Source organism: Lytechinus variegatus, chromosome 5 (genome assembly GCF_018143015.1).
Source record: "Lytechinus variegatus isolate NC3 chromosome 5, Lvar_3.0, whole genome shotgun sequence".
In the NCBI taxonomy this organism is placed as follows: domain Eukaryota; kingdom Metazoa; phylum Echinodermata; class Echinoidea; order Temnopleuroida; family Toxopneustidae; genus Lytechinus; species Lytechinus variegatus.
In genome coordinates this window covers 34,939,937-34,960,110 of record NC_054744.1, presented here as the reverse complement: position 1 = coordinate 34,960,110, position 20,174 = coordinate 34,939,937, and the positions used below count along the sequence as shown (strand labels likewise).

At 37.2% G+C, this 20,174-nt stretch overlaps 2 protein-coding genes across 2 annotated transcripts; one reads left to right on the top strand and one right to left on the bottom strand.

Moving 5' to 3' along the window:
- Positions 1 to 491: 491 nt before the first annotated feature.
- On the top strand, positions 492 to 13,686 carry LOC121416004 (protein RRNAD1-like). The gene is made up of 9 exons (XM_041609433.1): positions 492 to 643; positions 1,395 to 1,501; positions 4,056 to 4,254; positions 5,822 to 5,982; positions 6,654 to 6,681; positions 6,976 to 7,804; positions 8,263 to 8,419; positions 9,850 to 10,034; positions 13,160 to 13,686. The coding sequence occupies exons 1-9, from the start codon at positions 530 to 532 to the stop codon at positions 13,276 to 13,278; spliced, it is 1,899 nt and encodes a 632-aa protein (XP_041465367.1). The 5' UTR covers positions 492 to 529; the 3' UTR covers positions 13,279 to 13,686.
- Positions 13,687 to 17,266: 3,580 nt separating this feature from the next.
- On the bottom strand, positions 17,267 to 20,174 carry LOC121416003 (trans-L-3-hydroxyproline dehydratase-like). The gene is made up of 2 exons (XM_041609432.1): positions 18,603 to 20,174; positions 17,267 to 17,765 (listed from the first exon to the last, which is right to left on the bottom strand). Exons 1-2 carry the CDS (start codon positions 18,921 to 18,923, stop codon positions 17,502 to 17,504), a joined length of 585 nt encoding a protein of 194 aa, XP_041465366.1. The 5' UTR covers positions 18,924 to 20,174; the 3' UTR covers positions 17,267 to 17,501.

Below are 20,174 nucleotides of genomic sequence, written 5' to 3'. Positions count from 1 at the left end.
TGTATTGGAAAGTGACAGAATAAACAAAATCAAGCATTGTCCCCAAGAACAAGAGAAAATAAGCCAAACAGGGACTAGTAACAGAGAACAAGGTTATGATCATTGATGAATGAGCAGGTCTATGGTTGATATAATTCTTGAAAATAATCAGAATGTAATCAACACCACTTTGATGTAATTTCTAAGCAATATACTGTAAGAATCATTAAAAATCAACCACCCCAATAATACATTGAGCCTATGGGCATAGGCTCTCACTCTGTGTACTAGATGATGAGCCAACTTTGGAGGGAAAACCAAACAAATATATATAATATACATGTTCAACAATTCCAAACTTCCAGATTTCTTCTAATATAAATGAAGTTGTAATGCTTGTTAGATTTTTCTCTTTTTATTCTAGAATTGATTTATTGTAGGGGTAGATTTGGACCATTAAAACAAATCTTATATCTATCATGGCAGAGATTTACCTTTTTACTACATGTATTTACTATGATTTGTGTGTTTTTTCTTGCAGATCCGTAGAATGCCAACTCAGGTTGTCTGTTCAAGTGACACAGTGTCACAGCTCAGAATATATGCAAGGCAGCTCCACACAATTATTGAAGAATACCAAGAACTCATCAACTCTCATGTTGTAGTAGGTTATCTTCTGATTTCTTTATTATTACAGGGAGGACACACAACTGCGAGGAGGGGGGGGGGGGGGGAGGGCACTGTTATAAGAAGGTTAGACACCACGCTCATACAAAATAGACCCTAAACAAACAATCATCCTTCCATCTCAGAGTCCGCTCAAAGGGCTCAAAGTAATCAGAGTAAGTTTAGGGACATTGATTTTCTATTTACCTATATCAAAATGGAAAATCTGTTTTGGTTTTTACTTTTGATGTGAAAAATTCATTGAATTTTACCTTTGCAAAACAGAATTCATATTGTATGCTGTGTACATGTACATTTTCTAAAGGTAGTTTCCATTTCATATCAAGTTTGAAACAGAGTAACATGTTTTGAGAAACAGATTTTTGAGAGCTACGGAGGGTGAATGCTCATATCTTTTTTAATTTACAGTGGTGTGAGGTCTGGACCTTGAACCTGACCTAACTCATCTTTTGAGAATAAAAGGGTACCTACATGTATGTGTAGGGATTTGTCATGAAAAGTGGACCCTCTTCTTCATTGAGAAAATACATGGGGCACCGGATTTGGGATACCACATGTATTTAGGGAATTTTTTAAAACGTTTTGTTTTTTTTAATATAAAAATGGGACCCAAGTTGAAAGATTCCATGGCAAAGTTCCCCCCCCCCATGAAAACTGGTACTTGACAGTCTTCACCGTCGCCTTTTACTGATAAAATAATGAAGTTGATGTTCTTTATCATCACGTAGGAGTTCTTCGTAAAGAATCGATGGGAGGTATTACCGAAGTCCTGGCAAGCAGCCCTTGATGGCTTACCACCAGATATCATGGCTAATCAGTTACTAGATCATGAGATGTAAGTTAATTCACTTTATTTGTGCCAAGTAGAATTGTATGCTGAGGGCATTTTGATCTCAACATAGCCCAGGGTCCCATTTCATAAACACTTCTTAATAATAAATGCACGATCTCTATAACAAATCTACTATCAGCCAACCAGATAGAAGGATTTCAGTAGCTTTTAACTCTTATTGTAAATTTGTTATTATAACAAGTTTTTATGAAATGGGATCCAGATCGCTTCAAAAATGATCCAAATGGCATTCTTTAGAGTGACCATTTTTTCTATAGTAGCCCAATATTTAGAAAATCAATAGCCTACATGTACTTACAGCTGAATGATGTTATTTGCATTTAGTGTATAATTGTTTGTTGCAGAAAAAGGTAGCTCTCAAAGTGAAAGAAATAGCCCCCAAATTCAGCAATCACCCCTCTGTGTAATGAAATAAGGCCTATTAGGATGTGAATTACATGTATTTCCACCTTGTGCATGAGTTGTCGGTTACACTTCGTAATTCCGAAGGTTCTTTATTCCGAAGGTTCGTAATTCCGAAACACGTAAATTGCCTATACCTCGATGTTCGTTAATCCGAAAACGTGAAAGGGTTTGTTAATCCAAAAACGTGAAAGGGTTCGTTAATCCGAAAATGAAATAAGGTTCGATGTTCCGAAGGTTCGTTAGTCCGAAAAAAAAATAAGGATCGTTGATCTGAAGGTTTGTTAATCCAAAAACGAAATAAGGTTCGTTGTTCCGAAAGTTTGTTACTCCGAAAATGAAATAAGGTTCGTTAATCGTTACATTTTCGGACTAAAGATCCTTCGGAATTACGAACCTCATTTCGTTTTCGGAGTAACGAACCTTCGGAATTACGAATCGCACTTTGTTTTCGGACTAACGAACCTCATTTCGTTGTCGGACTTACGAACCTTCTGAATTACGAATGTATGCGTGAGTGGTCGCACATTGTACATATTAACAACTTTTGGTCATTTTCAGGGATTTGTGATATAATATTGAAAAATGTTAATAGCAAAAAAACTATTAAACAAGCTCTCCTTTAATGCATGCTCATGACTAGATGGATCGATTAGAATTATAAAAAAGCAGTTAGTTGATGAGTTAATGAACAGTCCTTAAAAATAACGTCCTTAAAAATAATGTTTTCTCAATCTCTTCTTATAAAGAAGTTATAGTATTACAAAAAAAAATGGGGACTTGTGTTTTATTGTCTCACCTGCGAAGCAAAGTGAGACTATAGGCGCCGCTTTTCCGACGGCGGTGGCGGCGGCGGCGGCGTCAACATCAAATCTTAACCTGAGGTTAAGTTTTTGAAATGACGTTATAACTTAGAAAGTATATGGACCTAGTTAATAAAACTTGGCCATAAGGTTAAACAAGTATTACTGAACATCCTATTAGAGTTTCATGTCACATGACCAAGGTCAAAGGTCATTTAGGGTCAATGAACTTAGACCATGTTGGAGGAATCAACATCGAAATCTTAACCTGAGGTTAAGTTTTTGAAATGTCATCATAACTTAGAAAATATATGGACCTAGTTCATGAAACTTGGACATAAGGTTAATCAAGTATCACTGAACATCCTGCATGAGTTTCACGTCACATGACCAAGGTCAAAGGTCATTTAGGGTCAATGAACTTTGGCCGAATTGGGGATATCTGTTGAATTGCCATCATAACTTTGATAGTTTATGGATCTGATTCATGAAACTTGGACATAATAGTAATCAAGCATCACTGAACATTTTGTGCAAGTTTCAGTTCTCATGATTAAGGTCAAAGGTCATTTAGGGTCAATGAACTTTGGCCGAATCGGGGTATCTGTTGAATTACCATCATAACTTTGAAAGTTTATGGATCTGATTCATGAAACTTGTACATAAGAGTAATCAAGTATCACTGAACATCCTGTTCGAGTTTCAGGTCACATGATCAAGGTCAAAGGTCATGTAAGGTCAATGAACTTTGGCCATGTTGGGGTTTTTTGTTGAATAACCATCATATCTGTAAGTTTATTGGTCTAGTTCATAAAAAGTGGACATAAGAGTAACCATGTATCACTGAACATCTTGTGCGAGTTAGAGTAGTATTCAAAGTCAGCACTGCTGCTATATTGAACCGCGTGATGCAGGTGAGACGGCCAGAGGCATTCCACTTGTTTTTATTTTTTTCATAAAAAGATAACATATTGAAGGGAAATTTTCCCTGTACTAAGCAAAAAATATGAAAATAAGTCTGGATGATTGGATCACATTTCTCTTGCTGTATATAATTTCTGTAGTTTCTTTCTTCTATGCTACCATGAGTGCCATCCCATTAAAAAGGAAGCATCTCTGATATTTTCAAAATTGGCAATATGTTTTCTTGATTTACATGTAGGCTATATCCTGTATGCTATACATGATGCTACAGGTATTGGAGTCACATATATTCTTTTCCAAAAGAATATTTTCCTCATTTACTCCGAAAAACTCAATCCACAGAGTTGTTTCTTTATGTCATTTGAGGGCAGTATAAATGTCTCCTTGTTTCTACATGTATATCACAGGCATCAGCCGCCGCAGACTGTTTGGCCATTGTCCCTCTTGGCATACCGTGCTGCCACACAAGCCCTGGCGCTAGACACGACCCCACCGGCCGGTGATTCCCTCAGCATTAAAATAGACCCAGCCCTGAAACAAATCGATCTACTATGCAGACTACATGTCAAAGCGAAGAAGAAACATGAAATCTTACGCTTGGCCGAGGTAATGATCATGACTTATATTTACATGGTTAAGAAGTAGTTTGCCTAGATCGCAGATGGTGGCTTGACATTTGCTCCTGTGACAAGTGCTCTGGGCTTTATTTCATAAGAGATATTGGGTTAGGGTTGCAATAGGGTTTTAAGGGTTTTGGGGTTTTTTTTATAGCAGAGCATTTGTCGCCGGAGCAAATGTCATGGAACCTCTCGGTCTAAAACCACATTGGCTTAACCCATTTAGTCTACTATCTATTTTGTTTAATATGCTGGTTGGTCTTATACTCCCTTACTAGTCTATTACCATTTGGTCTAATTCCCAGTTGGTCCAATTTCCCCTTCAGCATAAATAATGATAGAGAGTCTGCTTTCAACACTAAATTAGAATATTTGCCAGGTGTGTTTAAAATTGCATGTAACATTTGAATAGCTTTATTAAACATCACCATGTATCATTTCCTTGTTGTATGGGGGGATATATGTCAATTCTTGTGGAGCGTTGTGGCCCAGTGGATTAGTCTTCTGGCTTTGAAACAGAGGGTTGTGAGTTCGAATCCCAGCCATGGTGTAATTTCCTTCAGCAAGAAATTTATCCACATTGTGCTGCACTCAACCCAGGTGAGGTGAATGGGTACCTGGGAGGAAGAAATTCCTTGAATGCTTGAGTGCCTAGGCAGCCCAGCTAAAGCCGGGGGTAATAATAATAGCACGGCCCGCTGGGAGAACAATTTTCTGAAGTGGCTTCCCTTGGTAAATATACCTATATTATTATTATTCTTGATGAACCTGATCTCTTTTTATATCTCCCTTTTTTAAATTTTCTGTGTATTTCTCTTCTCTCGTCCATCCACTCCATTTACTTATCCTCTATTTATTATGTGATGTTTATCTTCTTTGATGTTCCTTCTTTCTTTTCTTCCCTTTACTCCCATGTTTCTTCCCCCCTCCCCCTTACTCTACATTTCCTGTGATCACAAAATTTATATGTAAGGTTATCATTTTGAAAGTTACACTTAGCATGGAGAGTTTATGTGTAACATATTTGTACAATTGATGACAATTTGGCTGCTGGCTGCAATGATCTTTTAATCTATTTATCTATCTATCCATCCACCTATCCATGCTTCCTTCAATCCATCCATCCACCCATCCATCCATTTATTATCCATCTATCTACCCATTCATCAATCCATCCATCTATCTACTCATCCATCCACCCATCTATTATTCATCCATCCATTATCCATCTATCTACCCATCCATCCATCTATCTACCCATCCATCTACATGTATTTACCCATCCATCCACTATCCATCTATCTACCCACCCATCCATCCACCCACCCATCCATCCACCCATCCATCCATCCACCCATCCACCCATCTATCCACCCACCCATCCACCCACCACCCATCCACCCACCCATCCACCCTCCCATCCATCCACCCACCCATCCACCCACTTACCCATCCATCCACCCACTTACCCATCCTTCCTTCCTTCCATCCATCCACCCACCCACCCATCCTTTCATCCACCCATCCATCCACCCACCCATCCATCCATCAATCAGGTGATAAATTCTGCAACCAGGAAAGCAGGAACTGAGAGGGTTGTTGATGTAGGATCAGGCCAAGGTCATCTATCAAGGTTACTCTCCTTTGGTTATGGTCTCAAGGTCACCAGTATTGAGGCTGTTGGTTGTCATTTGACAGGTGCAGCTAAGGTAGACAAGTAAGGCCTTACTCTGATCTTACTATACTAACATGCTTTTCACCCTGCACTTTTTTCCTTAACCCCAGGAAATTGGTTGGGCTTAGGGGGATCTTAGCCCTACCAATTTTCTGGGGTTAAGTTTAGCTACTTTGTTTCCACACTACGTTTTAGCGAAGTGGGCTAGCATGGTAAATAGTACGGTACTATCTGGCCCTGCAAAAAAGCAGAGTTAGCCGGCTTAATTGTACTCTGTGTGGTAAAATCATCAATAATCATGAGTTGTGTGATAGTTAATGCCTTAACCCCGGCTAAGCAAATGGTATGGGGTTAAAGTCCAGGGTTAATGCAGTGTGAAAAGCATAATATTTTCTTTAGACAAGGACTCATTCATTGGTTCAATTACTTTGGTGCTCAAAAAGCATACATGTAGATTTTAACAAATCATAAAAATGCCTTGGCTTGTCAGAGATTTCTGCCTGACATGCATTATGAGCACTTAACATTAACATGAAATAAAAGATAATTAATGTACAAAAGAATATAAGCAAGGTAGTGAATGTTAAAAATGAATGCTATTAACCCCCCCCCCCAAAAAAATATATATATATATATATTCCAACAAGAAGCATTGATTAATTAATTAAGTTTCAAGCCGATATATGTACTTTTTTCATTTTCTTTTCTTACAGGAAAATAAAGACCATTATCCAGAAGAGAGTGAGTATGACTTTTCTCTATATATTTTCTTATTTTGGCTGGGGGGAGGGGTGTCGCTTTCTCTCAACTAAAGAACAATGTACAGATTCCAAGAGATCCCAATATTCCATATGTGCTCTAACCTCTAATACCATTGGAAAATATCTACATTTCCAAATACTGTAACATCAATGAATGATTTTGATTTCATGAAGACTGTTGTTTTTTATTCTCTCATGTTTTTAAGTAGTTTGCAACTACTGGTCTCTGATTTATATAATTATTGTTTTGTAATCTCCATTGTTCTCTTAACAGATAGAAAGGCAATCTGAACAACCCATTGAGAGTATTCCCCACACACTTCCGCAGCATGTAGAATGCACTGTTCACCCCGAGATAACCCCTGAAGAGTTCCTTGATGTCATACACCACCAATCAGCTGTAAGCAATGACTCTGACCAGTCCAAGAAGCACAGAAAGGAGGGTGCAGCTAATTGTGCCGAGGGACAAAACCGTGAGGTCCTGTCACCTGTAGAAAAGTCTACTGAAGCACCTACCAGTCTTGATCACTTCTTAGATATACCTCCACCTATGGGGCATCCAGATCATGATCCAACGAAAGAGTCCAGTAATGCTTGCCTTGATATGGTCAATGAAAGATCAACGCTTCATCCGTTGGTGTCAGAGGACAGAGGCTCTGATGCGTTTGTGCTAGCTGGCCTGCATACATGCGGTGACTTGGCCCCGACGATGCTGCAAGTGTTTTCCAAGTGTCCCCAGGCCCGGGCTCTGACCTCTGTCTCGTGCTGTTACATGAAGATGAAATGTGCGCTACCTGAAGCAGTTCCATCACCACCTGCAAATTCCTTGGAACCTGTTCAAAATGGCGACTTGAGAAAGACGATCCATTCAGATTCTTTGCAAGAATCCCCCATACTAACTGAGAGCCACGACAGACTGGAATTTCCAAGAGAAAAATCAGACTCAGATAATAACAGTTATTCAATGGATGATTATTCGACACTGAATTCAAAGGGTTACCCCATGAGTAAGTTTGTTCAGAGTCTTGGTGGGAAAATCATCGAGTTTACAGCTATGGAACTAGCCTGCCATTTCCTTGAAAGCTACCACAAGCGGTTAAAAGGTGAGATATCTTCATCTTTAGAAAGTAACAAAGCATTTAATGTCATATAGCTGAGTGGACATTCATGAAATAGTATGATTTCAAGTCCCTTTTAGAAAAAAGTGAAATAGGAGAAATTAATTTTTTATGCCTTAGACAACTTTTTGTTTGTAGACCACGTGAATTTGAACCATTATCCATCGGGTTCATGCAACTGTATATAAAATGTCATCATGTGTCAAAGGTCAACTTTTAGGTCAACTGTGATATTGCAATATTTATGATAAATAGCATGTATTTGTCAGGTTCAGATGCCAGCCTAGGATGCCAACCTGATTCTCAATGGGTATCATACATCCTTAGTGGTCTTCAAGTGTTAAAGGTCATCAAACAGGTCAACTTGAATGTAACAATACTCTATCAAAGTCCAACATAGAGGTCACTGCTGACATCACAATATTCTATCATTTATTTGTTAGCCTCAGATGCCAACCTGATTCTCCATGGGTATCGTGCAACCTTAGAAGTCATCATACACGGCTTTGATCCTGGGATGACCCAGTCTCACTCGGGCATTTGTAGAATCAAGAAAGCAGTGGCTAGTGTCAGAAAACCCCATCTCAAGACATTTCAAGAGTAAGTGTTAACCTCTTGCATACTGGATTCTGTAATTGACATATGCATTGGGACCACATGGTTCCAGTGAACAGCAGGTTAATGAAGAAGTGGGCTTTCTGGGTAGAGCCCCCTTTCAAATAGCTGAATGTGAGACAGGATATAAAGAGAGAAAGTAATGGCCTCAAAGTTGAGAATGTCTAAGAGAGAGATATTAATGAAACATGACTACCGGTATTTCCAATAACGGTGGGAATTGGTAATCTCCCTGCTTCAACTTCATTAGTTTTCTATAACAATATATTGCCCCCTCTTTGCACAAACAGTCCGAATAGTTTTGCCAGTTTCACCCAAGTTGACCAGACAACCCATGATTGATGCAAGGACTCAAAGTTACGAGTTGATATTTTTTCAAAATATTGGCTTGGTCTCAAACTTCTTCGTCGAAAATAAAAGTTGGGGAATTTCAGATGGATATTTTTTATCTTAGCATATTTAATGTTAACACAAATTGTATTTTTTTTTATAACCAGAGAAGATGATAGCAAATAATTTTGAAAACTTGATGGGTGGTTTTCTGAACTATAGAATTTTAAAGCACACTCCTATGGGATGCTGGCTTCATAACACTTCTTCCATATTCAAGGAAATCTTTGTGTGCCAATTTTTTCATTAAATTCATTATATTTTTGTATTTTCATCATCGTTCCATTTCACGAATCATTTAAGTTTGTGATGACTTTTTGCACCAAGATTAGAATTTATCTTAATGCAGGATGCTACATAAGCACTTGCCCGATTGCCGGGGGCAAGTAAAAGTTAAGTCGCGCAAGTGTTTTGAAGTAAAGACCAAAACTAATTGCCCATATTGGGCAAGCACAATTCTCATGGTAGAATGACCAAAATTAAGTAAAAGTTAAGTCGTGCAAGTGTTTTGAAGTAAAGACCAAAACTAATTGCCCGTATTGGGCAAGCACAATTCTCATGGTAGAATGACCAAAATTAGGGTCGATATGATTTAGTATTGTCCCTAATTTTGGCCATTGCAAGTTGATCAGTTCATGAAAAAAGAGAGAAAAGGTTCAATAGTTTATAAAACCACAAAACTTTCTTTTGAAGGGGCAAAAAAAAATTTCAAGGATGTTTCGGGCAAATGAAATAGATTTTGGGACAAGTATATTCCAACTATTTGAAAATTTACCTTCCTGACTGGGCAAATGATTCTAAAAATTGATGTAGCACCCTGCTTAATGGTGAATAAAGTTGACAACTGGCACTCCACAAGAGTGTGGTCTAAGTTAACCTCGTTTTAACTATACCATGGCTATCAGAACAACACCCTATGATTAGTGTAATAAGTGCAGTAACCTCCATAAACCATGAATTTAAAACCACAGTTGTGAACATTCGCCAATGATTTTCCAAACATGTTTCTTTCGTGCATATTTCAGGTATGCTTTTGGCGTGCTTGGTGCTCTGGGCATTCCATGTGAAGACCACCGCCTAGCAGAACTGGAAGAAATATGCAGACCGGAATGGACCAATGTCATCACTTTCCATGTGCTTCGTAGTATGATGGGTCCCATAGTAGAGAGTTTACTATTGCTGGATAGGGTCCTCTATCTCTTTGATCAAGGTCGGTGTAATCTTATTTTGCTAATTACAGAGTATGTCATCTTTCCTTGTCATAACCAATAAAGTGATTGTAATGTGTTGTGTGAAAAGATAAGCTAATTGATACTTGTATTCAAATAATTACCATCATTGTTATCTTTATTAAGCTTTTTCGGTATTGATATTTTCAATACCGGTATTACTAATAGCTTCAATACCGGTATACCGACTAATACCGAGTAAATTCCCAATTTATTGTACAAACAGTGTCCAATGTTTGTTTAGCCCTGATATGGCCTCGGATAAAGAGGGGATGCTTGTGGTCAGCTGAGGAATGCTCAGCATGGTCCGTTCTCATTGACAAAAACTTTCTCTTTCTTTACCAAAAGTTATACGATCATGCTCTCTCCCCAACGAGAGCTGTGAATTACCTGTGCATGTGTGCAAAATTATCTCAGCAAGCACATGGTACGAAATCAATAAGTCAAGTTGCCAAATGCTACACGGCACAAACTCACTGCTACTTACTTTGCTAAACGTGTGTACATGCCCTAACTTCCAAGCACCAAAATTCCCTGCTAAAACTGTCAAGGATATATGCGTGATTTTCCCTTCACCGGTCTGACCCCACTCATTCACATTCAGATTCGCCCCTTTTGTTTACCACTCACATCAACACGTGTTCGTCGAAGGTTCAAAGTTTGTTGACCTCAAATTTTGACGTCTCGTACATAACTTTTCTTATAAATGTCCATTGTGTTGAACCCCCCCCCCTCTTGTGAATCTCCACGTTGTCTAAAAGTAACCCCCCCCCCTAAACTTCTTATCCCCGGCTGCCTCTTTCTCACTCATTTTTTCTTGCTTTTGTTTTTCTTTATCTCCCCAGCCCCTTAATTCTTCACTCTTTCCCATCGGCCCATTCTCTCCCCGTCACCACCCCTCTCTTACCACGAACAATCAACATCCTCCTCTTCTCCAAATCTCGATCTTCCCCTCTTTTTTGTCAATTTCATCTTTCACACATGCCAAATTTTAGTTGATCAACATCTTATCACGCCACGAGACCATCATACAATCAATCCAATAATTAATTTTATTTTATTCATGACCGCACATGCACAAAACGGATACAACACCCATCACAAATCACACAAATATTCTCAGCCACTTTCTTCCATTTACAATCACTTCACAGATCAAAATAAACAAAGAGGGATGGTGTAACATTTTTTTCCTGTTAATTTTATCAACATTTTCTGTCATTTTTTTATTTTCATATTTAATTTATTCATTAATGTATTATTTTTTTCTTTATGTATTTATTTAATTTTTTTTTTTGGGGGGGTCAGACGGTTTTTGTAGCAGGCTTATAGTATAAAAGTAAACTTGTCATAATTGAAACAAGTCAAGAGCAGTCCAGAAAAAAAAACATTGCATAAAGAAAAGTGTTAATCCCTGTGGTTTGTCTGTCAATGCACAGCACCCCCCCCCCCCCCAAAAAAAAAAAAAAAACTCAGTGGACATTCCCATTGATACAAGTTAAGAGCAGTCCGAGAAAAAAAAACTTGCATAAAGAAAAAACAAGTGTTAATCCCTGTGGTTTGTCTGTCAACGCCCCAAGCCAAGGTTGATACTTTGTTGAAGCCCGCAATACACCACGTGGTCAAAAGGCAGGCTAGGGAGTGTTTCAAAAAGAGTTTTGTCAGTGATTTTGTTTGTGTAGAGGGATGATACAAGCTATGAAACCCTCGCATGTGATTGGCGGAAAGCAAATCTGTTGTTGAAACCACTGAAAAAAACTCTTCATGAAATGCTCTCCGTCTCGGTCGACTTCGTTGTTTACTGTAGCTGTGTACACGAGTGCATGGAGCTGAGCGGCATGCTCCCCAGTATCAGTAGCGGTGGGGCCTAGGCCTTATGCAGCGGCTAACGGAGCTCAGACAGTAGTTAAGGGGCGATGTATTCATTTTGAGGTTAGATTATTGGATTCTGATTTCATTAAATACGTTGAGAGAGCCAAAGAACTTATTGTTTTGGCTTAATTTTACTGTAAAAATACCCATAAACGACAATACAGAAGAAAATACCGGTATGATATTTTCAACTTTTGGTATGACGGTATTTCGGTATTGAAATTTCAACGGCGGTATCCATACCGGTATGACTTTCATACCGAACGGTATTACTAATACCGGTATATCGAAAAAGCTTAATCTTTATAATCTTAATTATTTTCATCATCATCACTCTCATCACCATCATTACCACTGTCATCAGTTGTCACTGCTATGATTATCCAGCTCCTAATCATCCTTATTGCTTTCATTATCACTACACATTATCATAACTACCAGTCTAGTTATTGTTAAGAGTGTCATTGGCCTCTTCAGTGATCAGCAGCAGCAATAAGATCACCACAACCATCTTCATTATAATTATCATCATTGCCATCATTGTCACAATCAAAATCATTATCATCTTCCTCTTTGTCATCATTATCAGTACATGTATCAAAATCATTATCATCCTCTTAATATCATTATCATCATCACCAGCATCATTTCTTCATCACCATCATCATCACCACTGTTGCCAACATCATAATCATCATCATCATCATGGAAAATGAGGATAGAAAAGAGGCAAAAAATCAAAGGAAAATGTTTACATTTCTAGGGTTTCTAAAAATGATGCTTGTTTATTAGATTTTACACCTGTATATCAAGAAAAATGTGCACACGGGAATGAATAGAATATTTGAAAAATGGTAATTATAATATGTAATAATAATTTAAATTTCTATTGTCCAATTTCTATATGTATACTCAACTGCGCATTAGAATACTTAAAAGGTAAAATAGTTGACAAGACAAGTAAACAAAAAGTATGATTAAGTTAGGATTACTGGCAAAGGGAAGCCTTCTTTCTCTACTCTACAAATTACATTTATATTTACCAATTGAACACGGGGGGGGGGGGGGGGTTAGAAACCTGTGTCGTGCATATGTGATTCCACCTTTCAACATGATTCTTTTTGAGCTGTAATATTCTGGCATATATCACAAGTTAATTTCTCTTCAACACACCCTGCTCAATTGGCCACTGAAGTCAAAATCATAATTTTCTTCTCTACAATGTAATCTACAGGTATAGAGAGCAAACTTGTTCCTGTATTCGATGCAAGTATTTCTCCACGGAACTTTGCACTGGTGGCGATAAAGGATGATGACCATATTAAGCTGAGTTCTACAAATCTTAAAAGATGATAGATGTTATCACATTTGTTAACAATCTTCAAATAATTAATGCTTCTCTTTAATAATACTGATGTACTTGACAGCCATAAAGCCTATGTTGTATTCTGGTAAATATGCCAAAAGTGCATCCATGTATTTGACTTATTACAAGATTATATAAACTTGTATGCCCCAAAATTGGTTAGGAGGTGAAGGATATAAAGGAAAGGGTGTGTTTTATTGGATAGAATCTTAGATTTGATATCAGAATTCACTCTAATCATTTGCCTGATTTGACTTGAAAATTTAAGGCTATATATTTTTTTTAGCTTTCTTATATCCAATTGTAAATTTTGCAAAGTCAATGCTCAAAGGTTTATTTTCAAATGAAGGTAAAATCATTATCAAGAGAAGGTGCTAGATGCCAAATTTTAATTCTGATGGTTAAAAAAGAAAACATCAAATGACCACCAGACTTCTGTAATATTGGAATGTAAGATGATGCTCAAGTACAAGGTTGGGCTCAATTACAGTACTTTCTTCAATTACAATTATAAAATTGAAGATATGTTTTTAATTTTCAACTAAATTACATGTTTTTTTTAAATTACAATTATCAATTACTTTTGTCAGTTACAATTACTTTCTATATAAGTCATGAATGAAATCAATTTGTATTCTGTATGTACTAGCACCACCTATTTCAACGTAATTCTAAGTTACAGAGAAACTGACATTTATGTTTAACTAAAAGATCATGGATTACGCCTATTACACTCTTAGATGCTGAAGCAGTTGATATAGAAAAGGTCATGAAATTAAATCATAAAATTAAGTACCAATAAGTTTATTGTAAAGTAAATGAAAGTAATTAAATGTAATGAAAGGAAACTAAAACCCAAGAGGAGCAATCTTATTGGAAAGAGTAAAATGAGAGGAACAATTTAAAACAAGTTTCATCAAAATGGATTTTGAAATAAGCAAGTTATGGACACTTATAAGGTCTTGTTTTACTTTCTATGGGGATCCGCAAATTGGCAAACATGCTTCAAAATGGCTTATTTTGTGGACAACTCTCCACTTGTTTTGTACTCGTTTTTCAGATTTTCCCCATTATCTTTCAAATTGCATATTGCCCCTTCCATGAATATATGTCATGGAAAAATATAATTCACACCACATATGTCAAGGTCAGGAGGAAATGATGTGAAATATGTAAAATAAAGGGAAAAATCTGAAAATTCGTGTACAAAACAAATTGAGAGTTGTCCACAAAATCAGCCATTTGAAGCATGTTTGCCAATCTGAGGATACCCATAGAAAGTACAAGACGTCCATAACTTTCCTATTTCATAATCGATTTTGATGAAACTTTTTTTTTTAATTGTTCCTCTTGTTTTACTCTTTCCAAAAAGATTGCTTCTCTTCTTGGGTTTTGGTTTCCTTTGATTATGTACAGTAATTGATCAATTGACTTGTAATTGAGCCCAAACCTGCTCAAGTATAATTCGCATAACTGACCCTTCACCAAAGCATGATAGAGGCTTTTTGAAAAGAGAGATAAATCCACTCAGAATACCACCCTGGAGGGTTAGGTAACTTGGGTGTTCAAACCTACATTAAGTGCATTTGAAAAATACACAGGAGGTGTCTGTTAGCAATATTAATAGTTGAATAAAAATTACAGTGATCATACATGTATATTGTCAATTTGTAATAGAAAAGGTATTTTTCAATAAAATGTATCTTTGAATATTGCAGTTACATTTATTTGTTTTTGAACTCCAAGAGCAAGATTTGTTTTCAATTCAAGGAGATAATAGTTTACCCCCCCCCCCAAAAAAAAGAAGAAAAACAGTGCATATGTCTCTTTCTGCTATGCATCTGAGATATAAACTACCTTGACTTTTTAAAAGATATAAGAAGATTAAGCAAAGGGGGACTCGGAGGAGGGGAGAAGAAGGAAGAGGAGAAGAAATAGGAGAAAGATGAGGGGGAGGAGAAGGAGAGAGAGAGGAGAGAGGAGAAGGAGAGAGAGGGGAGAAAGAGGAGCACATGAAAGAGGAGAAAGAAGAGGAGAAAGAGGGGGAGTGGGGGAGGAAAAGGAAGAGGGGAGTTAATACAGGGTGTACATACAATTGATATACCAATACCATAAAAAATGATGAATACATAATTAGCCCTATTGAATTCTATTGTCCTGGCTCCTAACATTTACATTACTACCATGAAAAATTCTGCTCCTCTTGAAATCATTTCCATTATTAACACCATTCCATGCAATGTATGCACATATCACTTAAAAAGGAACCTGCCATTCAGAAATCTTTTTTTTTTTCATTGGTATTACTGACACTGGCATCACATTTAATTGACCTGTAAGAGAGTCTCGTGCCATAAAAAATGGCATACCCCGGTAGGTAAAAATAAAACAGCCTCTGGCAGTCTCACCTGCATTATGCGATTCAATATATAGTGGCAGTGCTGACTTTGAATACTACAAAATAATAATTCGCAAAAAAATGCCATTCATATGATACAATGCACATTGAACCTGAATGATAATTGACCTTGATCATGTGACCTAAGACTTGTCAGTGATAATTGATTACCCCTATGTCCACATTTCATAAATTATCCATAAACTTTGAAATCTATGACAGCAATTTAATAATTACTTCCAACATGGTCAAAGTTCATTGACCATAAATGACCTTTGACTTTGGTCATATGACCTGAAACTCCCACGAGATGTTCAGTGATACTTGATAACTTTTATGGCCATATTCTATAAAAAAATAGATCCATATACTTTCAGAGTTATATGGGTATTCAACAAATACCTCCACATGGTCAAAGTTTGTTGACCTTAAATGACCTTTGACCTTGGTCATGTGGTCTGAAACTCATACAGGATGTTCAGTGATACTTGATTACTCTTATGTCCAAGTTTTATGAACTAAACCAATACACTTATGATGGTAATTCAACAAATACCCCCAACATGGTCAAAGTTCATTGACCTTGAATGACCTTTGAGCTTCGTCATTTGACCTAAAACTCGCACAGGATGTTCAGTGATACTTGAATCCTCTCATGTCCAAGTTATATGAATCAGCTCCACAAACTTTCAAAGTTATGATGGTAATTCAACAAATACCCCAAACTTGGTTCATTGACCCTAAATGACCTTTGACCTTGATCATGTGACTTGAAACTTGGGCAGGATGTTCAGTAATACTTGATTAACCTTATGTCCAAGTTTCATGAACTAGGTCCACTTTCGAAGTTATAACGAAATTTCCAAAACTTAGCCTCTGTTTAAAGGGGAATGAAACCTTTGGAACAAATAGGCTTGTGTAGAAACAGAAAAATCAAAGAATAAGAATAAAGAAAGAAAGTTTGAGAAAAATCGGACAAATAATGAGAAAGGTATGAGCATTTGAATATTGCAATCACTAATGCTATGGAGATCCTCACATTGGCAATGCAACAAGGATGTGTGATGTCACTGATGAACAACTTTCCCTTTGGTGGACTATAAAATACCCTCAAAATGTCCCTTTTTGTTTTTTCTTATGATGATACAAACTCTTTATCCATGATGTATTCTTGAAAAATATGCATTACATGCCCTCATGTAGACAGAACACATGATTTATGGATAGATGTGATAACAGAGGCAATTCTAGTGAAATATATACTAGAGTAATGGGGAGAGTTGTTCACAAGTGACATCACACATCTTTGTCGCATTGCTAATTTGCTATCTCCATAACATTAGTGATCACAATATTCAAATGTTCATAACTTCCTCATTATTTGTCCGATTTTTCTCAAACTTTCGTTGATCTGTTTCTTTGATTTTTCTGTTTTCACACGAGCTATCTTGTTCCAATGGTTTCATTCTCCTTTAATATTTTGACGTTGATTCCCCAACATGGTCTACCAGTAAGTTCATTTACCCTAAATGACCTTTGACCTTGGTCATAAGACCTGAACCTCAAGCAGGATGTTCAGTAATACTTGATTAACCTTATGTAAAAGTTTCATGAACTTGGTCCATATACTTTCTCAGTTGATGATGTCATTTCATAAACTTGATGTTGACGCAGCCGCCATCGCCATCGGAGAAGCGGTGCCTTTAGTCTCACTCTGCTTTGCAGACGAGACAAAAACTGGAACCTGTCCTCAATAAAATAGACAAATGTTTTTATTTCAGTATTATTTTGAGTCAACCCCTAAAAAGTCCTCTATTGAACAACAAATCCTTTTCCCAATTCATCATCGTCTTCACATATAAAGGTGCTTTCCCCTATGTAGTGCCCTTTTCCTGATATTTCAACCACAACTGCGTCAAAGCAGCCCACCTTTGTCTTTTCCACTGCTTTTCCTGTGAATGTTGTTCCTGTGACCCCACTCCTAAAGGATCTAGTCTGGTCCAAATCTATCAGTCCTTTATGAAGCTGAAGAGCGATGCGGGCAGTGACACCTGACCCACAGGGGGATCTGTCAATCTGGTGGGGAAAAGTACAATTTCGTAAAAAATACAGAAAAATTTGATCATCGTGGTAGGAGAAATAGCTGAAAAGTTAATCCGTTGTCACACAATAGAGCAAACTGGTATTGCAACATTTCGACTGCTACCTGCAAGTCGCATTGCCTTTAACAGAGACTAGCCTGTAGCAGTTGAAACGTTGCGCTACTAGTTTGTTCCATAATGTGACACCATATTAACTTCACCTAAATAAAATTTAGTTTACAACAATAATATATGATAAAATATGATCAACACAAATATTATGTCTTAATTTTAATTCTCCCCCCTCCCCCACAAAAAATATCCAAAATATATCAAAAAACTGATAAAAATTTGGCAAATTTTGTACCATTCCTTGCTCATATTAATTTGATACAAGATGGTATTGAGAAAGCCTGAACTTATGAACATGTATTACAATTCAAATTCATTAGTAATTCCATTAAACTAAATGTTCTCCCATTTACGAGATAAAGCAAAGTTATGGAATATTTCTATTATACTTTATTTCTATGAAACAGTACTATGAAGGAATATGCTACAAATAAAACAATGATGGAATCTTACGATTTTCATATATTTTGTACCATATCATATGAAATTATAAAAATACATTCATTTTTTTTTCTTTAAGAATTAAAAATTACAGGAGAGAAACTAATGATCTAAAAAGATCATCATTCATTCATCTGTTATTCTTACTAGACTCAGGGAGACAGTGAATTAGAAAAGAATTAAACAATTCAGATTTCCTTAAAAAAGAAATATAGGCGAGAGAGGATATGACATCATAGCTTATTAAAAATCAGCTAACCTGAGAATCAGCAAAATTACAAATATTGGTTGTTGGCTCCTCGCTCCAAGTATCCTCTCCATCTGTGATGATAGTCCCGTAGAGGAAGGCGAGGTCTGGACTGTCTGGATGTTCCAGGATCACTGCATCCTTGGTTGCCATGGTAACAGCTGTTCCAGCTGCCTGGATGCTTTGGAAAGAAGATTTTCCAAGGTCAAGACCAAGTTGGTCTGCAGAGACTAAGGCATAGAAGGCACCCCCGTAGCTGATGTCAATTGTTACTTCACCATAGTTTGGTACATTCAACTTTATATCTGAGGGAAGTTGAAGAATGAACATCATTATTTCAACAATCTCACTTGGAGTTGGTTGTATACAAAAATCCCTTCTAAAACAAACTAGAATGGAACAGGCTAAAACAGAACAGAATCGACTTCAACTTTCAAGACCTAAGTAAATTAACAGAGGATGACAATGCTTGTTGGTGTCTGGTGATAAAAGCTTGGTTGGCAGGTTTGAATTTCTTTGTAATAAACTTGGTGAGTAAAATTGAGGCTTGACAGTATACGATTCAGATTTTGTCATTGTCATAATGATGATAATGAATTAATGGAACATCATGTAGGCCCAGATGTAGGCCTACATTGTCTACAGATTTCAACTAGGCTAGTTAGTTATAGTTTTTACAGTGCTCAAGAAGCTGAAGCTGGTAATAGATAAATATATATATATAATTGATCTAAAGACTCTGATCTAATTCTACTGTCTGTGGAAATGTCAAGTACTTTCAAATTCAACCATGTCCATTAAATTTTCTAATCACAACAGGCTGCTATTAAAACTTTCCAGTTTCAGTTACCTGTTCTAATAGCAAAAGCAGGGGAACTCAGAAATCTCGCTCTTCCAGAAGTTTTCCTTTTGTCATCATACTCTACAAAAGACCTCACCAATCCGCAAGGGCACTGAAGATTAATTTCTGTTTCTGGAGAAACTGGTTCAACAAGTCCAAAATCAACGGCATATCTTAGGTATGTTGCAAAAGCGCCCTCTAGGTGCATTCTGAATGAGGCATTGAGTGTGCTGGCTAGAATTGCAGGGCGACTGTGAGGGCATTGCTTTGTATTGTTTTTGCATGTGCAAGGAAAGGTTATTCCCCATGGCATCATTGTTTTTACGTAGTTGAATGTTTATGGCAGCTGTATAGACTTGAAAAAAATTCTCACTTGGTGATCTTGCGACTCTGTATGCTACTGGAACTTTGGCCTCGCTTTCAACCTCTTACTATTCACATTTACAGGTATCATCCCACTCTAAAATGTATTCTTCCCGATAGAGCAACATTTAAACTGAAGCCGCGCGGGTACTAAGTTTATGCAAATAAGTAATAAACTCACCTGCAGCTTAGCTCTGCCGGCTTTGTAGTATAAAAAACACAGCTCTCTTGGTAAGTAGATGTGTCTTGCTCAAAGTCATGTGCTTCGCTGTGTCCATCCGACCCCAGGTCGGAGGTCGGGAAACCCCGCCGATTGTTCCCGATGCCTCCCGGAAATGCTCGAACCCGGGCCCCGAAGGCAGTCGCTACTACAGGCCCCC

Excerpts from the sequence above, each read along its gene's own strand:
- LOC121416003 (XM_041609432.1), bottom strand. The coding sequence starts at position 18,923 with ATGATGTTCATTCTTCAACTTCCCTCAGATATAAAGTTGAATGTACCA. Across the intron at positions 17,766-18,602 it reads GTAATTTTGCTGATTCTCAG|ATTGACAGATCCCCCTGTGG; the intron begins GTTAGCTGATTT and ends TTTCCCCACCAG.
- LOC121416004 (XM_041609433.1), top strand. The coding sequence starts at position 530 with ATGCCAACTCAGGTTGTCTGTTCAAGTGACACAGTGTCACAGCTCAGA. Across the intron at positions 644-1,394 it reads TCATCAACTCTCATGTTGTA|GAGTTCTTCGTAAAGAATCG; the intron begins GTAGGTTATCTT and ends ATCATCACGTAG. Across the intron at positions 7,805-8,262 it reads CTACCACAAGCGGTTAAAAG|CCTCAGATGCCAACCTGATT; the intron begins GTGAGATATCTT and ends TTTATTTGTTAG.